Source organism: Apostichopus japonicus, chromosome 21 (genome assembly GCF_037975245.1).
Source record: "Apostichopus japonicus isolate 1M-3 chromosome 21, ASM3797524v1, whole genome shotgun sequence".
Classification (NCBI taxonomy): domain Eukaryota; kingdom Metazoa; phylum Echinodermata; class Holothuroidea; order Aspidochirotida; family Stichopodidae; genus Apostichopus; species Apostichopus japonicus.
Window position 1 is genome coordinate 10,139,960 of NC_092581.1, and position 21,721 is coordinate 10,161,680.

General features: G+C 37.6%; 2 protein-coding genes across 4 annotated transcripts in view; one reads left to right on the forward strand and one right to left on the reverse strand.

The window, feature by feature from the left end:
- LOC139962687 (organic cation transporter protein-like) overlaps nucleotides 1–7,283 on the forward strand; it is a 25,310-nt gene extending 18,027 nt beyond the window's left edge. Inside the window, exons 7-11 of the mRNA XM_071962874.1 lie at nucleotides 1,628–1,839; nucleotides 3,264–3,372; nucleotides 4,358–4,567; nucleotides 4,798–4,905; nucleotides 5,796–7,283. Coding sequence (XP_071818975.1) covers nucleotides 1,628–1,839; nucleotides 3,264–3,372; nucleotides 4,358–4,567; nucleotides 4,798–4,861 — 595 coding nt within the window. The 3' untranslated portion in view covers nucleotides 4,862–4,905; nucleotides 5,796–7,283. The remainder of the gene's footprint in view (nucleotides 1–1,627; nucleotides 1,840–3,263; nucleotides 3,373–4,357; nucleotides 4,568–4,797; nucleotides 4,906–5,795) is intronic.
- Nucleotides 7,093–21,111, reverse strand: LOC139962686 (uncharacterized). Of its 3 annotated transcripts, none has more exons than XM_071962871.1 (20): nucleotides 19,952–21,111; nucleotides 15,400–15,462; nucleotides 14,966–15,075; nucleotides 14,726–14,802; nucleotides 14,526–14,566; nucleotides 13,772–13,887; nucleotides 13,572–13,645; nucleotides 13,359–13,426; nucleotides 12,936–13,063; nucleotides 12,713–12,786; nucleotides 12,385–12,461; nucleotides 12,058–12,182; nucleotides 11,777–11,850; nucleotides 11,180–11,256; nucleotides 10,846–10,970; nucleotides 10,553–10,626; nucleotides 10,212–10,297; nucleotides 9,385–9,503; nucleotides 9,109–9,200; nucleotides 7,093–8,835 (listed from the first exon to the last, which is right to left on the reverse strand). In XM_071962871.1, coding segments are annotated over exons 2-20 (1,716 nt in total). In that variant the 5' UTR covers nucleotides 15,401–15,462; nucleotides 19,952–21,111; the 3' UTR covers nucleotides 7,093–8,657. The 3 variants fall into 3 exon arrangements, with proteins under 3 accessions (XP_071818972.1, XP_071818971.1, XP_071818973.1); XM_071962870.1 differs by having other exon boundaries at nucleotides 14,526–14,605; XM_071962872.1 differs by lacking the exons at nucleotides 11,180–11,256; nucleotides 11,777–11,850; nucleotides 12,058–12,182 and having other exon boundaries at nucleotides 14,526–14,605.
- Nucleotides 21,112–21,721: the final 610 nt, after the last annotated feature.

Sequence of the window (21,721 nt, forward strand, 5' to 3'; positions counted from 1 at the left end):
TCCTAACCCTTTCATATATCATTACCAATATGGATAGATGTTTGCATATTGTCATTGTTCAGTTGTTAGCAAAACAAATCCACTATTATTACAAAAACAGGATGGAGGGATTTAAGTATATTGATTGAAGTACTTCCATATGCCATACGAGTAACAATCGGTCAGCTGTTTTTTGTTGCCAATTTGGATACAATTGAGAATTTTTCCTTTGTGTTTCATTCATTGCTTAACTCCTGAATTGGTTTGAAAACAATCGAGAATATTTTTTTCAATATATGAAGATACACATTGATAAATATTTTCGAATGAGACCCTTCACCCTTTATAATTCTAGATTTATTCGAACGAAGCATACACTCCCTCTTTAATACGATACTTATCCCAATCGCCAGCAAGTTAAAGCAATAAACGTGTATGGCAAGCCATGTGGGACAAACACTGCAGAATATATCCGCGCATTAACTGGAATTTATACGCGTATTAATTGGAATATATACGCGTATATATTATTAGCCAATCATATGGCTTAAATATATCCGCGTATTAATTCTAATATATACACGTATTAATTCGAATATATCCGCGTATTAATTCGAATATATACACGTATTAATTCGAATATATACACGTATTAATTCGAATATATACATGTATTAAATAAAATACATATGGGGATTAAATCCAATATATGCACGGATTAATTAGAATATACACGAAAAAACATTTCCGCTCTTGCTGTGTACATATACCAACGATAAATGTTTTGGCGGGCTCGCGAGATCGCTTCAAAAAGCGAAACTTTACACATGTAGGCTACAACACATGTATATTCGAATTAATACGCGTATATATTCGAATTAATACGCGGATATATTATGCGGTGTTTGTCCCACATGGCTTCCCATAAACGTGGTCCTGGTATCGCAAAGAGAGGAACGAAAATTACTCCTCTATGTGGACAGACACGATATATCATGAACGAATGAACAAAGTAAGGAATATCGAAACGTTTCCGGTTTCGCCTAACTTTGATTCATCTTTTAACCAACAATTTGGCGAGATTCCTTGAATCGAACAATCTCTGTCCACCAGTGGCGGAGCTAGGGGTATTGGTCAAGAGTGGCGAGAATGGTCTGTATAGGGGCGCTTTCGACACTACCTAAGCGGAGCGCCACCATTGGTTGGCGCGTAGCGTACAGAAATTTTTTGAGTCTCCTATAGATCGCCGGAAATGACCCTTTCCGGGCCTTGCTAATTTGCAGAAAAACGAAGAATAAAAATAGGTGTTATCGCCAAATTACACCAACAAAATGTGACAAATGTCAATAAGTAGATGAGAGCGCAATAAAAAAGTCAATAATTGCGAATAAGTAAAAAGTGGTAAAGAGCTGAAAAGGGCGCCAGCAGTCCATTTGAGTTCGTCAGGGGGGGGGGGGGCATCCGCCCCCACACTGTGTGGACGCTCCGCCACTGCTGTCCACTTTGTAAACTTTATATGATCAACAACCGTGACGGTGTACGTGATTTAGTTCGCTTCTTACTTTTTTCTTTTCAGTTTTCTTTTGAATTTAGAAGATGGCGCCATATACTTATTGTTTTACATTTAATTATCTTCGTGTCTGTCCAGGTTCATAAACAGCTTGGTCTACTACGGACTCTCGTTGAGTACATCTGATCTGGGCTCGAATATCTACATTGCCTTCTTCATATCCGGAGCGGTAGAGATTCCTGCCTACATCGTCGGTATCCCCATGATGGAGTCTCGTCTCGGCCGGAGATACTCAACAAGCATCTGTGAAATTCTTGGGGGCGTGGCCTGCCTATTGACAATCTTTTTACGTATGTTACCATTATCATCCTAAGATCAGATAAATGCATCGAAACTTCACCCACGTTTCGACGATAACTGGTGGTGGGGAGAAGGGGGGGTGGGGAGGGGTGTAGTGTGAAATGGGAAAGATGTTTCCCTTAAATTTTAATATTATTCCGTTTACACTATGGGTTCATTTTAGTCCGCTATCGGTTTATGGTCTTCCTAAAGACTATACCGATGATGAGGTGTGGGGCATTGCGGGATGAGGTGTTGGGTATTGTGGCATGGGGTGGGACGGGGGAAGGTTTTGTTTTTTGCGGAGGAGATGGCCTTTCATTAGTAGACAATAACATCTTAACTAAGGACACAGCTTTCTGCAACATAAATGCCTCTTATGGTTGTTTTTAGCATATAACCTACACTAACTCAACATGTTGCAGCTCAATGGCTATTAATATTCGAGTTTGTTTACTCAATTCTAACTGACGTATTACAGCTTAGGCAGGATTACTATTGGAAGTTTATGTTTGCAAGGTTAAACCGCATTACGATAACAAAACTTGGTGTCAGTTTGTTTCACAAGTATCACAATGGTGCTCTATATCGTTACAACTGGGGGCGTTATCATATTGGTATTAATGCGCGTGAGCTACACTAATTACAGATCTCTGAATCCATAGCACGTTCGCGTGAAAGCCCTCACTAGCATGCGAGCTCACCTGTTATAAGTAAATTACTTAAAACAATTGCGCTGAGCTGAGACTCCGAAAATATGTTTCAAAAGATCTATTCTTCAATAATTACGAACGAAACTGTCCGAATACCGGTTTGATCTGCAGCCAGAGAATGCAACTTGTCAGGTTTCGCGGAACTAGATAGGACCGATATGGCAGCGGCCGCTGTGTCTATGGGCCTGGCTGCAGAGCCCCATTTATACTTAATAAGATCGTGGATAACTAGTGCCAAGTATTAAATTAAATTCACTTGAAAATGATATATCGACACAGAGGTGAGCATGCAACGAGCTTGTAGTAGTTGTACTTCGGCTATCCTAATCTTCATGTAAACCTCATCACTGACATTGTCATTGTCATTATGAAGTAAGCTGAATTACCTGCTGCGTGCACCATTTTGCAGCCCGTAAAAGAAGTCCGTATATGGATCAGCGAACTAAGTACTAACATATGGTTGCAAAATGTAAAAGCAATTAAACGTCAAAACGGTCGCTTTACATTTAACTTCTTACGTATGACACTTCTCTGGTATGAAATCAACATAGCGGTTAGCTATCTCAACATGGTTTGGTGACCTTGTGTAAACTACCTATAGATATGATTAGAAATCTCAAGGGGCTCAGCACGGAGTACTCCATTGACCCTCAGCATTTTCATAACATCTGCCAAGAATAACTACGTTGTTTAATGGAGTGAATGTCTTTCTTAAATTGCAGCTCCTGGTGGTTGGAAAACAATGATAGCTATGATAGGAAAGTTTGGAATCTCAGCTTCGTTCTCTCTGATCTATATATACTCAGCGGAAGTTATTCCTACTCCACTCAGGTATGTAAAACAAACGCTATGTCACTAGTTCATGTAGAGATCAAAGTGTGCGTGAACTTTAGTAATAGATGGCGCTAGACAGAAATTGAGTTAATGGGGCTTCCGCGATAAATGTTTTTTTATATATTATTATTTTATCTTTTTGCAGAGAAGTAAAATAATTTGATCATCGTAGAATATAATGTGACGTCATACGTGACAGCTCTTTGGGGTGATAATTTACATATATACAGGGTGCATAACGTTTGAAAAACCTTCAATAATGCGATCGAGACACCTCGTAGTTTACAATCATGCAGTACCTCTCTATGTTTAGAACTTCATGCGTTCCTGCGCTCATTTATAGGATGACTTAGGCACAAAGGTTGAATTTACTATTTTTGCAGCCTGTCAAAATGCACTATAGCAGGTTTCATGTTTGAGAAACAAATCTTAAGCAGTCTCATCAGTGCAAGTGGCTGGGCTACTTAGTCTAACACAAATATCGTTAGATCCCGTTCCAAGAGATGCAACACGAAAGTCCATAGAAAAACATAGGAGTTGAAACATGACATCAAAATTTGGCATGTTCACAATGCATAACATTTGTCAAAAGTGTAATAGCGTTGAAAGTCACCCAAAGGGTGCACTGTTGTTTATATAAAGTTGAAGAAGAAACATGTTTTGGTTTCACTATAAGAAAGTGATAAAACAGTTGAATAAGATTAACATTTATTGGCTTGCACTTAAGGACCAACCTACACATCAATTTAGCGTTTGAAGAGCAATCCAGAGAATTTAAAATATTTTTTTAACATATTTAAGAATTTAACATATATAAGGTGAATAGCTTGAAAATCTGAAGAAAAAAAAAAGCTATAGAATCAAATACTAACATTTCAAGATTAAGATCTGTCTAAAATTCATCCTTTAATATCACACACTGTAAATGTGTTTCATCATGAATCCTTTCTGATTTCACGATTTTTCTTTCATTTCTCTGAAGGAGTGTTGGTGTCGGGATGTGTTCAACTGCAGCTAGAGTTGGAGGAATCCTCGCTCCTCTCATCTTGCTCCTGGATGACGTATGGGAACCTCTGCCTCTTCTTATATTTGGATTTTCCGCTGTTATAGGAGGCATCCTAGTTCTATACCTCCCTGAGACTAGAGGAAAGATGTTACCAGAGACGATAGAGGAAGGGGAAGTATTTAGCTCGTAAGAATGATTTTTTTGTTCACTTCTAAACATATTTTATACTTTTATAGACAGTTGCTCTTTCATTATTGAAGGTATTACCCAACCACTCATACAGGGTTGACAGACGTGCTCGTGTACTTCCCTCCCTCTCTCCCCTCTCCCCCTCTCCCTCTCCCAATATTTGCATTAATCCTTTCTTTCCTTTGATATTATTTGTTCTTTCAAATATTTCCTTATTTTGCAAACAGGCGAAGGAAGGAACACGTTGTTGATAATAAGGAGTACCAAGATATCCCTAATCAGGACGTGTAGTTATGTCCGGAGTAGACTGTGTTTACATATGAACGATTTCTGAGGTAAGTTGCAGTATAGCATCATGCATAGTCAATCGTTTAGATTGATAATTTCAATACCAACAGTCAAATGAAATTTATACGTTGCCTGACAGAGTCAATTTGCATCATGTCAACAACAGACAAATGGTGCTCATCGGGCAGGTAAGAAAACAAGCCCACAATGCCCGGTGCTGATGATACTAACGTTTGATATCAACTCGATAATCTTACTGTCTATGAATATTCAAATGACTATGAATAGACCTATGTAATACGATTGGATGATTAGTCCATGCTGTTAACGTTTTACGTTAAACGTTAAGAGGGTGGGGCCGGGGCAGAGTTCAGGGTTTACATAACAGGTGAAATTGCAAGTTAGGTTTCATGACACCCTCTATATAGCGTACATGAGTCATCGACATTTGCCTCTTCCATTATTACTATAGCAATCTTAATATAATATAATAACACACTCGAGAGAAAACGTCTCTTTTTATGAATATACATATCTCTTTCGTGAAAGGCAATCTACGTTCACACATTTAAATTAGTAAAGCTTTATCAAGCACACATTATACAGATATTTTTATGAACTCCCTTGCTCAGCTATTTGTTTGCGGAACTGCACACAGGAACCCCTCCTGGAAATGTTCATGTGTAACATCGGTTATTTTCAATGAAATATGGCTACTGCTCTTAATTGTGTATATGTAAAAGACGCTCTCGTTTCTATATCTGCCCATCTCATCACCCCCCTCCCTCCCTCTCCCTCCCCCTCCCTCCCCTCCCTCCCCCTCCCTCCCCCTCCCTCCCCTCCCTCCCCTCCCTCCCCCTCACTCCCCTCCCTCCCCCTCCCTCCCCCTCCCTCCCCCCATTTCATTGACTTTACGCACGCTCCTTTTCATTCGCAGAAAGTTGGAGAATTGAGTTTTCACATTGGCCGGTTCTGGCATACAGTATTGCGAAAGAGTGAACGTCTCTGTGCCTTTTAAAAAGTTCGGTTAAGCTGTTCAAGGGGATAATATGTGTCTACGATGTCGCGAAAATCACAATGGGAGACACCCAGTTGGGACAATTGTTTTCTATACTGTACTGTCAAGTCCCGCTTCAGAGCACTCGTATTGTCAGTACGAGCAGTATGAATATCATGTTTTCTATCAGATCAAGGTTAGGAACTGTTTGTACTGTCAATACGAATGCTTTGAAGCATGAAATTGGGGGGGGGGGTGGGGGACAGTTAAGAGAGGTATATTAGCATTATAGCCAATTGTCACAACTGGCTGTGGGAGAAGATGAAGGAATCCCACTTTCTTTGAACAGGGTTTTCAGCATAAAACTATTGCTGGTTTTAACAATTCAAAAGGTTTTCGATTTATTAGTATTTGGTAATACTCCATTTGTGCTTTTAACTATTTTGTAGAATTCTATCATTGTATTGCAACTTCCCTTTGTAATTTTACCATTTTTGTTTACTGTTTCGTCGATGTAAAAAAATGCGTTTCAGATATATTACGCTTGTCTATACAGCGCTATAGGGCAAATAATTTCCCAAAAATTCTATGAGAGGGGAGGGGGCTTTTCACATTTTCAATACGCCATGCCTCTGCGCTGTTTTCCGTATAGACATGTACTGAAATAGCTTGGACAAAATACTGCATATGTATATAGATCTATAGATGACCACACAAGACCCCTGTTTCTTTTTTCGCTGATCGTTTAACCAGCATCATTTAAAGTATCTCTTTTCTTTCTAAATGACTCGTTATACTTCACATAACGTGATATACTCATCATCATACGGTTACAGTCTCGATGTATGGAGGCTGGGGATTGGGGTGGGGGGGGGTGGGGTGGTTGGGAGTGGATCACGTTGTTAGCTTTTATGTGTCCATGCTCTTCCGCGGGTGCCTTTTCTTTAAAAAGTATCTCTCCCTTTAATGTACTCTGATTTCAAGATTCAATATTATAAAGAAAAGTGTCAAAACAGTTCAGTTGTCATAATGATGCCTTTTAATCTAAATCAAATTCATATCTGTATCATACAATATTGCTATCAGGTAACCTATGTATGCGGTGTTTTTATTATTTTCAAACTCAAAATACTTATCAAATATGCTGAGCATGCTATATTGCTTTTAGCGTTTTTGTTTGTTTATATGATAGTGTATGAAGCAATGTAAATATGATTCTTTTTTCTATTTTTGGGTGGGGTTGCGGGGATTGTATTTAGAAAAGTACTTGTAACATTAAGCTCATCTTTTTTATGACAATTTCAAAGTAATATGCTGCTGTTTTATAACGAAAACATTTTATAGCATAATCGCTTCATTTCAAGAGATATGATATATTTAACGTAAAAAAGGGCAAAGAGATTAAGAACGGTAACGTTCGTTTTGAAATTCTTGTTTCTTACGAGCCTTTATTTATTCTATTTATTGTCAAAAGACCCGTATCGTATGACTTGATAAAAAGGTTTCGAACAACTATGACAGGTCTTGTTTCTCAAAGTGGGAGGAGTGAGAGGAACGGGAGGGGGGGGGGTGGCGTATTATAACTGACTTTGAACCTGAGTGTCACCCTCGGGGTGGGTCTAATCACAGGTAAGCAACGGCGTATACGTCCCGTCAGGAAACTTCCAAAACCCTTTTAATGCGTACTGTAATTTACCGTGCTTAGACCAAGGGGGTAGGAAGCTTCCAAAAAGTGTGTGGGGGGGGGGCACAACATCAGAGGGGCACTTTCTCATTCCACAACCAGTGCCCAACACCCCGGCTCCTACCCCCTGGCTTAGACCATGGTGTGATGATTCAGGGGAAGTAAATCAATATTGTTAACAATAGGCTGAATATGTGTTGATTTCGATCTGAGTCCTCGAGATTCAGACTGTCCGGTCACGAGTCCTTATCAAATGAGTCCGAGTCACTGTCCGTTTCTGCAGGATCAAGTCGGAGTCCTTGAAAAATCCCGGACTCGAGTCCTAACACTGACCACAACCGATTAGATACCCAGCCAAAAAAAAAAACAACATTCTATTCATTCAAATCCCGTTGAGAGAAAGTTATTTCCAACATTTAAAGTCATCAGAGTTGCCCCTAATATTATCTTGCTAAACTGTCCTAGAAATTGTTCGCTTGTACTTTCCTAGAGACGCTGATCCTCCATATTATTTCTATATCTATTGAGAATGAGTAAAATAGACAATTTATGATCCAAGTGTGGGTAACTACGTTAAGAGTATAGAAGTAGAATGCTTATTGACATTTGAGCATGTGTGACCATTATCTTACGTTCTAGCATATTTGTGGGCTATACTGATGACCTTTGACCAGCTCCAACCCTTCTGCAAATGCAGGCAATTGTTTTCAGTATCATTAGGAAAGCGAATAAAATCACAAAAGCCGATAAGTTCTAGTTGTCATGGACTACCTTGTAAACCTAACTTGTTACCAAACAGTCTTCTAACTTCCAGGATGGTGAGGATGAGATATCACAGTCTCTTTTCTCGTGACTTGTAGCATTTTCTAAGAGAGCAAATAGTACTAAACCCAGGACTGTCGTTCCTTTCAGATGTCATTTTGTTTATGGAGAGCAATGAGGACAAAAACGAATGAATTACATATATAATTAATTTAATTTATTTTGGAAACAAAACTCAAATACAATACAAAACTAAAAAAGTTTAAAACATTTCTGGAGCCTTGAAACAACTTTTTTTTTTCTCTTTTTAAAATTATAATATTTTTTAATGTTTTATAATTTCTTTATTTTTGTTATTAATATGGACATTCTGATTTCCTTGATCGACGTCGGGCCTTCTTCTTACGCTTTTTGGGTTGTTTTGCCTGGACGGCTTGATCAGCTCTCTTTTTAGCTTCGATTTCATCAGCTAGACGACAGGCTCTTTCCCTTCTGAGTACATAATGTGTTGTATCTTCTACCACCAGTAATGTCCTGAGAGAGACAAGGCACAAAACATTAAAATATAATATGGAGACAGAACATGAGAGGAATGCACATATCGTAGATGAGGTATATGATTGTTCCACGCTATTTGATCTTTGTTTTTACCATTTTATAAAATTAAACATTTTAAGGAATTTGAAAATATAATCATATTATTTTGAATGCAATGCAGCAAATGCTTTGGTAAAGGCCTGTTTCCTATTCGAACGTAACAAATGGTTCTCCCGTTGATGGTTTTATGAAAGAATTAAAATAACTCACGTGTACTCAGACATGGTCTCGTCAAAGGTTGATTTGTAGCCGAAGTTAGCCTCGTTAGTAGCAAACATATCGCTGACTTCCCAGCTTTCAACCTGTGAATATAAACAATGATAATGAAAAACGTTGTATTCACAGCGGTTTGTTGCATTGATAACATTCTCAAGTATGTTATGTCATGCTATATTTGGAATTGGTGGAATTGGAAATATCATGGTCAACATATTTACAGAATGGAAAACATCAAACAATTGTACTTGTTATTTGCATGTTATATACCTCATCTAAATCCAGGCCATTGTCGGTTACGTCACTAGGCCCCACCCACTTGACCAGTTCTCTTGGTCTGATTGGAACGGGGGGTCGCAGTTCGACAAAATCGTCGTCGTAGAGAAAAGCTGTTGTGAAAAATTAACATATTGTTAACATTCAAAGAAGCAATGAAATATTGTCCTGTCGGGCAGCTTTATAAATGTTCGAGGCCCTGAACTCGAATGTGACGTCATCATATACCCGGCATGCTGTGACACTAGAAAACCCCAAATCCCAAATTAACCCCAAATCCCTTCTCTCACCATTAAAATTAAATGGTGAGATATGAATGCCACCTAGTAACTTGTTCATAGGTATAGTGAGAGGCTCTTAAACTTTCAGAATGTGTGAAAATAAAACTCTTACAACGTTTGACTTCTATCCTAAGAAATAAAAGGAAGTGTAACGACTGTAAATCTGATATTAATATGCAATTTACTAATTTTGAAAGTAAACCTCATGACTCTCACCCACCTAACCACGCATTACACCACACCGCATCATACCATATTACACCATACCATACCACATCATATCGTATCATATCTTACCGTCATCTATACATACCATACCATATAATACCATACCATACCACACTAAACCACACCACATCGTACCATATAACACCATACCACATCATATCATATCTTACGATACCGTACCATCTATACATACCATACCATACCATATAATACCATACCATACCACACTAAACCACACCACACTAAGCCACACTACATCATATCATACTTATACCAATCTTAATCTAGCCAAGCAAAGATATTTCACCTTACCGTGAGAATGTTCAGTTTCTCTTTTCTCATCATCGTTTACTTGAGATGTGCCCAGACTTATGACGTCATTCTGTTGTTGTTTACAGCTGTACATGATTATAATATATGCCATAAATAATCCAGTCACTGATGTCACGCATAATATTAAATTGGGTTCAATTTAGTACGCTGGCATAATTATTTGTGTGTCGATAAAACTTTAATGAAAAATATGATAATAGGGAATGAGGGGTGGGGGGGGGTGGTGAATCCCTCGTTTATCTTCATGTAGCTGATTTCGATACTACCTTTGAGCCACTACCTACACAATCTATATAGTTTGCATTACTCATTTTACTTACCTCTCACTGACTGCGGTGGTGTTTAAACTAGATTGTTTTTCGCTGTCCACAATAACTGTTTCATCAGCGAAAATCTGTCATCAAATGAGAAAATATTTAAATATAACAATTTGCTTAAAACATACTTTGGATGTATTGTGAAAGTTAAACTCAAGCAGTTAAGTAACGATTTATTCATAAGTAACTTTACAACTGCAAAGTGTTAAAATTGTAAATTAATAACAAATTAACTTTGCTTCATGTTAGCTATTCAATTTGACTTTTTATCTCGTAAAATGCTATTACATCCTAACCTGTGTTTGAGCACCAATAACTTTAAAGAACTCTGCAGGGATGCTTAGTTCAGTAATCCTGCGGTAATCCATGTAAATCGGGGCAGCAGAGATGGTTTGGCACATCCGGGCAACGTCACAAGCAACTGTTGAAAAGGAGTGACACCAAAATTAATACTAAATAATACTCCCAAAATATTTGACATGTTAATTAAAAGTAAAATATCTCTTAACTAATCCGTCTGCTTTCTTCGATTTCTTATGCTTTTATTAAACGTTGACGATGTCAACATTATAAGAAAGATGCGAAGGAAAGTATTGATATGATAAACTGCGAGACTGCCCATTATCTCACCTGTGAGGTCAAGGGTCAACCCATGGAATAATCGAGGTCGATAAAGCACAACTTCTTTTCCTGTTGTAGAACAATCCCTGTGTTGAAAACAAAAATTATACCCAAAGAGTGAAGCAGCAAAGAAAATACTTAGATAATAATAATGATTAATAAAGTTTTTTCCAAATCTTGTTATGATAATTTTTGATCCTATAATTTAACATTACCAGCAATTACTCCTGTTCACGAAATTAAGCATTACGTGCAAGTGTAATATTTATAGAATACTTGAATATTTTCCAATTCAATGAGTGGTTTAGTTTCAATTATATGACCATCCGTTTACTTACTTATATATGCCATAAATAATTCAGTCACTGACGTCACGCAGTAATGTTAAATTGGGTTCCATTTAGTACGCTGGCAAAATTATTTGTGTGTCGATAAACCTTTAATGAAATATATGATAATAGGGAGAGAGGGATGGGGTTGGGTGGTGTTGGGTGGGGGGCGGGCTGGGGGGGGGTGAATCCCTCGTTTATCTTCCTGTAACTGTTTTCGATACTTCCTTTGAACCACTACCTACACAATCTAGTTTGTATTACTCATTTTACTTACCTCTCACTGACTGCGGTGGTGTTTACACTAGATTGTTCTTCGCTGTCCACAATAACTGTTTCATCAGCGACAATCTGTTATCAAATGAGAAACATTTAAAAAATAAAGATTTGCTTAAAACATACTTGAGATGTATTGTGAAAGTTAAACTCAAACAGTTAAGTAACGATTTTTGCATACGTAACATTATAACTGCAACGTGTAAAAATCGTAAATGAATAAGAGTTAATGTTAGCTATTAAATGTGACTTTTATCTCTTAAAATGCTATTTCATCCTAACCTGTGTTTGAGCACCACTAACTTTAAAGAACTCTGCAGGGCTGCTTAGTTCAGTAATCCTGCGGTAATCCATGTAAATCGGGGCAGCAGAGATGGCATGGCACATCTGGGCAACGTCACAAGCAACTGTTGAAAAGAAGTGACACCAACATTAATACTAAATAATACTCCCAAAATATTTGACATGTTAATTAAAAGTAAAATTTTCTAATCCGTCTGCTTTTCTTCGATTTCTTACACTTTTATTAAACGTTGATGATGTCAAAATAATAAGAAAGATGCGAATGAAAGTATATATACACTGCGAGACTGCCTAGTATTATCTCACCTGTGAGGTCAAGGGTCAACCCATGGAAGAATCGAGGTCGATAAAGCACAACTTCTTTTCCTGTTGTAGAACAATCCCTGTGATTAAAACAAATATATACCCAAAAAGTGAAGCAGCAAAGAAAGTACTAAGATAATAATGCAAATTAATAAAGTTTTTTCCAAACCTTTTTGTGATAATTTTTTATCCTATAATTTAGCATTACATGCAATTACTCCTGTTCACGAAATTAAGCATTTCGTGCAAGTGTAATATTTATAGAATACTTGAAAATTTTCCAATTTAATGAGTGGTGTTGTTCCAATTCTTTACCCATCCGTGTACTTACCTTGCTGTAGATGGAATAGGAGTCTCCACAAGTTCTTTTTCGTTGTCCACAAAAATTGTTTCATCAACGAGAACCTAAGAAGCAGACATAAATTAAAGTACTTTAAAACGGATGAAAATTGATAATCCAACATAACAAGATATGAAATTGAGCACAACTGACGTTAATATCTTCGTCAAACAAAATCTTTTAACGATAGTTTGAGATCAAAGTAAAGGTTTACCTGTTTAAGATCACCAAAGTATCCAAAGTGAACTAGGGGGATGGTCTGGTCCGAGGGTGTCTGGTATTGAAGACAGAAATAGAGGGCAGCAATCATGATATCGAATGCCCGTGCAACGTCACAAGCAGCTGTTGAAAAGAGAAGGCAAGACGTCATGACTTGATAATGGTGAAGTGACGTACGCATGCTCAGATTATATTTACACTCCTACAATTCATGTAATCTTCTCTGCATTAATATAGCATCCAATTTATCATCATAAATTTCGTAATGTTCACTCCTAATTTATTCAAAACTATTCTTTATTATAATTAATAATTCAGGCCTAATATGCCTCTGCTTTCCTGGCCTTAATATAGACTAGGTGATGATGATATTTCATCTACTTGTAAAGAGTACACTGGTCTAGGTTAAGTAGCTCACCTGAAACGTCAAGAGTCAAGCCAAACAGGGATTGAGGGCGGTACAGCATCACTGATGTAATTTCATTCCTGGAAAAGGAACGGAATTTTAACAAATACAGCAATTATAGAGAGAAATAATCTAAACGCTGTATTAGACAAAGTTTCAATAAGTTCATCACATGTGAGCTTGGATGTTTACATATGTTTGCTGATTACAATCTTTTCTCCTTACCCGTTAGCAGCTGCATCCCTTCTCTCTACCAGTTGTTCTTCGCTGTCCACAAAAATTGTTTCATCAGCGACAACCTGCAAAAGCAGAAAACAATTGTGATTTTTCATTTTACGTCAATATTTTAGTTTCAGGTATAATATTCGGCATCACAACATCATATCCATTGTAAAACTGCAAATAAACTCAGGCGCCGCCCTCACCTTAAAGAGAAGGTTTTCTCTGGTATCAAGATGGATAGCCTTGAGTTCGTTCAGATCTTGAAGTACTTTGCTGGCAGCCATGATGGTATCCAAGAACCGAGCAAGGTCAAGAGCAGCTGTGAAGAGAAATGGTGACGTCATTAACCACATCTGGATGTCAATGTTTCCGTCGATAGTTTTTAACAATAAAACCGTAAATGTTCAAACTTAAATGTTCACTCTTCTCTGTTATACTATTACACCTTAGCTATACATATTCACCTGATATGATCCAGCCCTATCTTCACATAGAATTAATCCTATATTCATATTTTATTTATTGAATATATGGCTGACCTAACAAGATGGAATTAAAAATTAAACAAATTTCATGTATTACCCTCCCCCTACAACCCGACACCCTCCCTAGCACTAACCCCGTCTTCAGTCATTTCCATTCTCACTTCTAACGCTATGCGATGTTTTAAAGCAACTTTCCGAGTTAGGTCGTCATTTTGGCAATTTTAACAAACTTACCGAAAATATTATTAAGTGTCATTATTCTATGATACTTCTTTTTCCTTTTTCTCACCAAATGATTGATTAATTAATCAATTTGACGTGTTTTTTAGTATATTAATATAGATATACAAATCAAATGGGACATTTTAAACATTTATATGCTCATCATTTGAAATAAACTTTTAAACTTGTCAAAAGCTTATTTGAAAGCACGTTTCGTGGTACAATATTACTTATGTGTATAAAGACTCACCAGTAACATCAACTCGACGGTGTGGTAAACCGACCGGTGGTCTGTAAAGAACGAGTTCACTTCCGGTTGGCAGTATATCGCTAGATATAAATAAAACATGTGATTAACTATATATCCTATGAGCAATTTATTTTCTAACATGAATGTTCTAGAGTGTGAGTTTTAGTAATAGAGAGACTGAAAATTAGAAAGGAACTCACGTGGTCAAGGTCAATCCAAGGTCAATGGGTGGGAGAGGAAAGAGACGGATGAGGACTTTCCTTGCGGCAAACTGGTCCTGTGGAATACATAGAAAATTTAAAAATCCATAATAATTTTTTTTTTATAATCCAATGATGATTGAAAGTGAGGGCGCTAGCATTTATTTATTTCATTCCTTGGTTACTTGTTAGTGTCATTATTATATTAACATACCGGGACTATAGACTTTTATAATTTACCAAGATTTCAGGAAGATCTTCTACTTGAGATGTTGTTCTGTTCATCTTGCTGATTCTGATCTTCTTCAGATAACGAAGAATATGTTTTCTTTGTCGGGCATGAATCTCCACTTTTAACAGAAAGATAAATATTGAGCTTGTAAAATAATGTGCATTAACATCATTTTGGTACTATACTTAACATCATTAATAGGCCTATGTTAGATTGTGAGAATTGGAAGGGGGTTTGACCTCACTCGTTCACTTATTGTTAATAAGCAAACTAAGACGTGTCCGTCAATTACTGACATAATATTTATCTTTGGCTGCTGCAATTATTTCCCCAGTATAGAACTAGTATATAATGGCAACTCCATACATAAAATCTATATCTTTAATGTACTTTTGTAAACAATATATATGAAAAGAGAACGAAATAATTAATATAAACTTACTTCCTCGGATCTCTCTGATCAGTCTCTTCGCACACCTCTTCTTGGTCTCCCCGAAGTCGTTGCCTTTTATTATTAAAAGATAGAGGTATTTATGCTTCAATCATAGGCTCATATACTTATATTTGAATTTCTCTAATTTAGGCATATATGGACCATGCCATGGAAATTTGAGAGCACTATAATACATTTATCGAAATTTAGTATCACTTAGACCTAAAGCAAAGGGAAAGAATACGTTTTGCAGGGGAAGGGTTCTTTATCTATACCATTCAGCTCGCGATGGTGTAAGCTAGCTGACTACAAGATGGTCGAGGAACCACCAACCCACCTCTCCACCCCCTCCCTTTACCTACCACCCACTCTTGAGCTTAATTCGTGTTTTTTATATTTCAATACATGAAACGAGGGCCAAAATTGTTGTACCATTACTTGTTATATATGATGAGACCTTCTATCGCAACGAAGACATTCTCTGAGGTTAAACCACTGACAAAGTTAAACCTCTTTACCTATAATCTCACGTAAGAACAAGAAGAAATCATTCCACTCACCGACCCCATCTCGCCATTTTTCTCGGATGCTGATCACAATTGCCTCAACGAGAGCAAGAAGCAAGATAAGAACTAAAGCTAATAGTTCAATAAGCAGTATCATGGTTAAAACTCTTCGAGATAAAACACAACTAGATCGCTGTATGTATCAATATGAAGTGATTGTTTAGTACGTGGTAAGTATACGTGTAAACAAAACTGGCGGTTTCCTGTGTGACGAAATAAAAACTGGAGTTTGTCTTGGCTACACAGAATGCTCGCGTGTTGCGCGCCTTCATTAAAATGTAAAATGAAGCAAACATTTTGTGAAGTACCAAAGTTTCTAGATTGATATCTCCTATACCTCTTATACACAAACACATACATGAAGCCAGAAAACGCGCGCGTCTGTGAAAGTACTTTTGGACAATATTATTTATCGCAGCGCGTTCGTACACACTTAATGATGAAGCCAACTTGCGCGTATACGCGTGGGTATCCGTGTGACTTGGCTGTTCTCTTCGGGAAACTGCTTTTGCAGTAATTCTATTAGACGGTGATTAAAATGATTTTGTACGTAGAACAGATAAGTTATCGTATGGGTAGGATGAAACAAGATGTTAATTTGTTAATTTGTATTTAACAACAAAGATCTAGTGTTGTAACAAGGTATAGGGATGCACTAAAGAATGGATAGAACACCACACCGGAACATCCCAATTTATTTAAAGTTACGATAGACCATATCTCTTATGCATACAAAATATTCCCAATATGGGGAAAAATTACAGTGAGGCTTCACTTTCAGTAAGAAGTCCAGTATCTAGCGTCTTCGACGCTGAAACATATCCCTGGTTTGAAGTGTTTAACTGGTTACATATATCTCAGTTAATGGCGCGGTATAGACACAACGCCAAAGGCGCTATATCTCCATGGTTCCTATAGTTTTGACACAGATTTCGATATCAACAGTAGAAATGCGCGTCGCTCGCTAATTACCGTCACGCGTACTTATTCTTGTGTGCAAGTTTGCATCCTATATTGACAGTATACGTTACCATCACCGACGTCGCTCACTCACGACACGCGCAGTTAGTCGAGGCACAATGTTTTTTTTTTCATTTTTATTTAAATTCATCTCTTCTGCACATCAAATTATGTTAAAAAGAAAGATCAATCTACTTCATGACTTCATATTCTTTATCAATAATTATTTACGATGGGCCATCCTAGATGCTTCTGGCCTTATTCAGTGTTGCACAGCAGTTTACATCATTAGTTTACGAGTGGTCCGTGTATTTCTCAGCCTAATCAAGCCGATTAAGACTCCCTAAACGTGGCGAATAAGCCCGAAGCCCCTGTATTGGTCATAAGTAATGTGTTTACGGTGACCACATTTCTCCGTATATATTGGTGTAATCATGGCGTTTACTATGATCCATGCGAGAAGTTTACTGCTGGATTCAAACGTAAACTCCAGATTAACGGTCATGTTTAAGGTAGCGAATCTGTTGTATTTGAGACCGGAAACGTAAAAATTACCCTTCATTGAAACCGCACGTTTAAGTAAGCTTCCACCGTATTTGGATGACACTTGGCGTTTACGGTCACCGCGAACGCAGAAAATAAGTCGATGCGAACGCGGAAAACTCACGCGTTTAAGGAGGGCCGTATATTGGTGTAATCATGGCGTTTACTATGATCCATGCGAGAAGTTTACTGCTGGATTCAAACGTAAACTCCAGATTAACGGTCATGTTTAAGGTAGCGAATCTGTTGTATTTGAGACCGGAAACGTAAAAATTACCCTTCCCTGAAACCGCACGTTTAAGTAAGCTTCCACCGTATTTGGATGACACTTGGCGTTTACGGTCACCGCGAACGCAGAAAATAAGTCGATGCGAACGCGGAAAACTCACGCGTTTAAGGAGGGCCGTAACCTAACCTTAATCACTAGTTTCAGGAATGGAAACATAACGGAAACAGGCAGGGAACGCGGAATTTATGTCGCAATTACAGACCCGGAAAACGGCGATTTAAATTATGTCTTTTTTTCCCCGTGATGATACAAACAAATCCAATTAACACTGTCGAACGCTTTATCAAAGTCAACGAAGAGAATATAACCAGGCATAGTGTTATCCTTTGCACACTGCATAACATGATCAGCCAAATATTTTCGCCTTTTAATCGGTTTTAAGAAAACCAGTTTGATCATGATGGATAACAAAGTGGCAACACCTCTTTGAGTCTTGCAGAAATACAAGATGCAGCAATTTTAGAATCTACATTTAAAAGGGAGATTGGTCTCCAATAACTAATTTGTTTAATGTCTTTACCATCTTTAGGAAGTAAGGTAATAACAGCTCTTATCAAATACCCCGAGTTCAACGACATAACAACGAAAGACTTAATTTCTGGCCAAAATTATCTGTAAATTCAACCGGCAGACCATCGCTGCCAGGTACCGTATACCAGAAGCCATACTTTTAAGCACATTCCAACATTCCTCCTCAGTCAAAGCACCTTCACAATTATTTCTTGAATCGTCGTTCAAACCCGGAACATGAAGCGACACAGTAAAATCATTATCCAAGCAAGCATTATTACAAGAAGCATACACATTTTCGTAAAAAGTCCGCTCAACGTTTAGAATTGTATGGAGATCGGTAATCTCATTCCCATTGTCATCGACTAAAATGTTAATTGACTCACGCTCACTATTTCGCTTCTCTAAATTTAGGAAGTACTGTATATTCCGCTCACCTTTTTCAACCCATCTCGCTCTATAGAGCGGATAATAATACCGTCAATTTTTGCCTCGTAAATGCCGTCAAGGCAGCGCTTAGCGTTTGAAATCTGTAGTTTAAGGGACGACGTGGGATTGAAATTGTATTCAGTTTCAAAAGAAATAATAACTTTTTGTAACGTTTGTTCCTTCTTTCTAACAACACGAGATTTTTCTATAGAGTATTTCATGAACCAGGAACGTATGAGAAATGTTAAACATTCCTTAAAATGGCGTGGATTAGTTACACATTTAAATCCCATTCTGCCAAAGCACCAGATATCAAATTACGAATTCCATCTACACAGTCTGCACCTTTCAATAGGGAAGTGTTTAATTTCCAAACTCCCCCACCTCTCTTAAAACTCGAAGCACGAATCTTAAAAATTATCGCATTATGATCGGACTGAATGGTTGATAAAGTATAACAGTCATTACAAAAAGGTAACAAGTTGGCTGACACCAGAAAAAAGTCAACAACTACGTCCATCAATAAAATTTGAAAACCACGTGAAATGATACCTCTTTGGTTCCTCTCCCTAAATACATCAACTAAATTGAAACCTTGCATGCAGTCAAAGAGTACTCTCGCTCTAAAAATTTGTTCTGTTTGTGTCGAGATCCAGATACAGAACTGAGTTAAATTCAGCGCCCCTTATAACGTTTATGCCAGTAAAGTTGGACGCCAGGCACCTATATATATTGCTAAAAAAAGGCGGATCATCCCTATTGGGGGGGGGGGGCATAAACGTTAACAATAGTATAAACAATATCATTAATAATAGTAACTATAATAATGTAACGGTCATTGCAATCTAACAAATGTTTAACAATTGTGAGGATAAGAGAAGGATAAAAGAGAATAGCGCACCCAGCGCTCCTTACAGATCCACAAGAAAAAAAATGCCTTTCCACCCCATTCATTAGTCCAAAAGCTTGTGGAAGCATCAATGCCATGCATTTCGTGAATTAGAGAAATATATAGAGAAATTTTGGTTATGTAGCCAAGTTAACACATTACGTCTATTCTTAGAGTCATTTAATCCAGGAGCATTAAAGGTACAAACTGAGATAATATCATGCATTCTAAAGACTGAATAAAAAAAAAAACAGAAAACACACTACAACAAAACAGACAGACAAACTCTCAAAGACAAAAACAGCAACAAAACAACAAAACAACCCAAAAAAGAGTGCTTTGTTTGCACTCTATAAAAAGGGAATGAGGACTAACCTTGACTTAACAATCGATCATTCCATATAGAGTAAAGGAAACACTTAAGGAAACATTGTAACTCGTCAGGAAATTACAAAGAGAAATGGTCCAGAAATTAATTTTCATGAGTTTCAAAACATCTGTAAAGTTCACTGGTTAATCCCATGACGTTGTTTTTATTCAAAAGGGTAGGGTTTCCCACGAGCATCTCGCCACTTCTCCGCCACGAATCGTAGTTTAACTCCATTCGAGTAAAGTTCCTTCACTTTAGCCGATCGGGCTTTCTTCTTCACCAAATCCAAGATCTTGATCCTTTCAGGTGAGTTCCCCACGACTTCATAATAGTAATCTTATCCTGAAAGGACATACATCTCGCTAAAATGTGCACCCCGTCCATCCTGATGGCATCTCTCAACGTGTATCTCTTGGCTATTCGGAAACTGGCCTTCTCAAGGGCTTTAGAAAAGCCAGAAAATCGATCCGAATAATCCTCGTCTCTTTTCTCTAACTCCTCCACTCGTTCAAGGCTTCGATAGCCCTGTCCAGGTTTGTCTCCAACATTCCAATGCTTTTGTCAAAATCGTTACGTAATTAAATGTTTCAAATGCGTCCTTCCAGCTAGGTGGAATATCGGATTCAGAGCTAGAACCATGTTTTCAGCTACATTGACTTAGCGTGGTAGGCTCTTTACTAGCCATGTCACTAACGGTAGGCCTATTTGTAGTTACCTTTGCCTTATTTTTTGCTTCCTCTGGACCTAACTCTCACCATAACGGCAACAACTTGATGAAGAAAAGTTAGAATATAAGTGATTCTCAGGGTTGGTACTGAAAAAACACTTGCTCAATCTCGAGGAAGTGGTGAAAAAGCGCTAAAATTGAGAGCCCCTTACAGAACGTTCTTGACAGTTAGAAGGCCATCCAATCAAGGCACAATGGTTGGACCATTGTTCTGTACAATGCTTGCTTATTCCAGTATGATAAATCACCATGCATCAACATAATAAAAACAGGCCATCTATATAGATCACAATATCCTATCCAGCTTATTGTTCCTGTGTCTGCATGTAAACGATCGGGGATCGTAACTTTCAATATGCTGCCCCACCCCCTTCCCTCGCGTTTTTGAACTCACTTCCAGTAGATCTTAGGTCTATGGACTCACCTGATCAGTTAAACATCGGCTTACACTCATCTTTTTTATCAGATTAACGTTATTAGATGTTTTTTTTCTTCTCTTTTGTCATCACCTGTAAAGCGCATTGAGCAACTTTTATTGGATTATGAGCTATGTTAGACTAATTATTATTATTGTTGTTATTATTATTATTATTATTGTTATCATTATTATTGTTATAATGATACTATTATTACAATGATATATATTATTATTATATCATCATCGTCATCATCGTCATCGTCGTCGTCGTCGTCACCATCACCATCACCATCACCATCATCATCATCATCATCATCATCATCATCATCATCATCATCATCATCATCATCATCATCATCATCATCATCATCATCATCATCATCATCATCATCATCATCATCATCATCATCATCATCATCATCATCATCATCATCATCATCATCATCATCATCATCATCATCATCATCATCATCATCATCATCATCATCATCATCATCATCATCATCATCATCATCATCATCATCATCATCATCATTATTATGGTAATCCAATACATTATTATTGCAGTCTGCGTTAGACGTCGATAGAATTTTTCCAGCATGTAACAGGTTATTAACAATGAGGTACCCT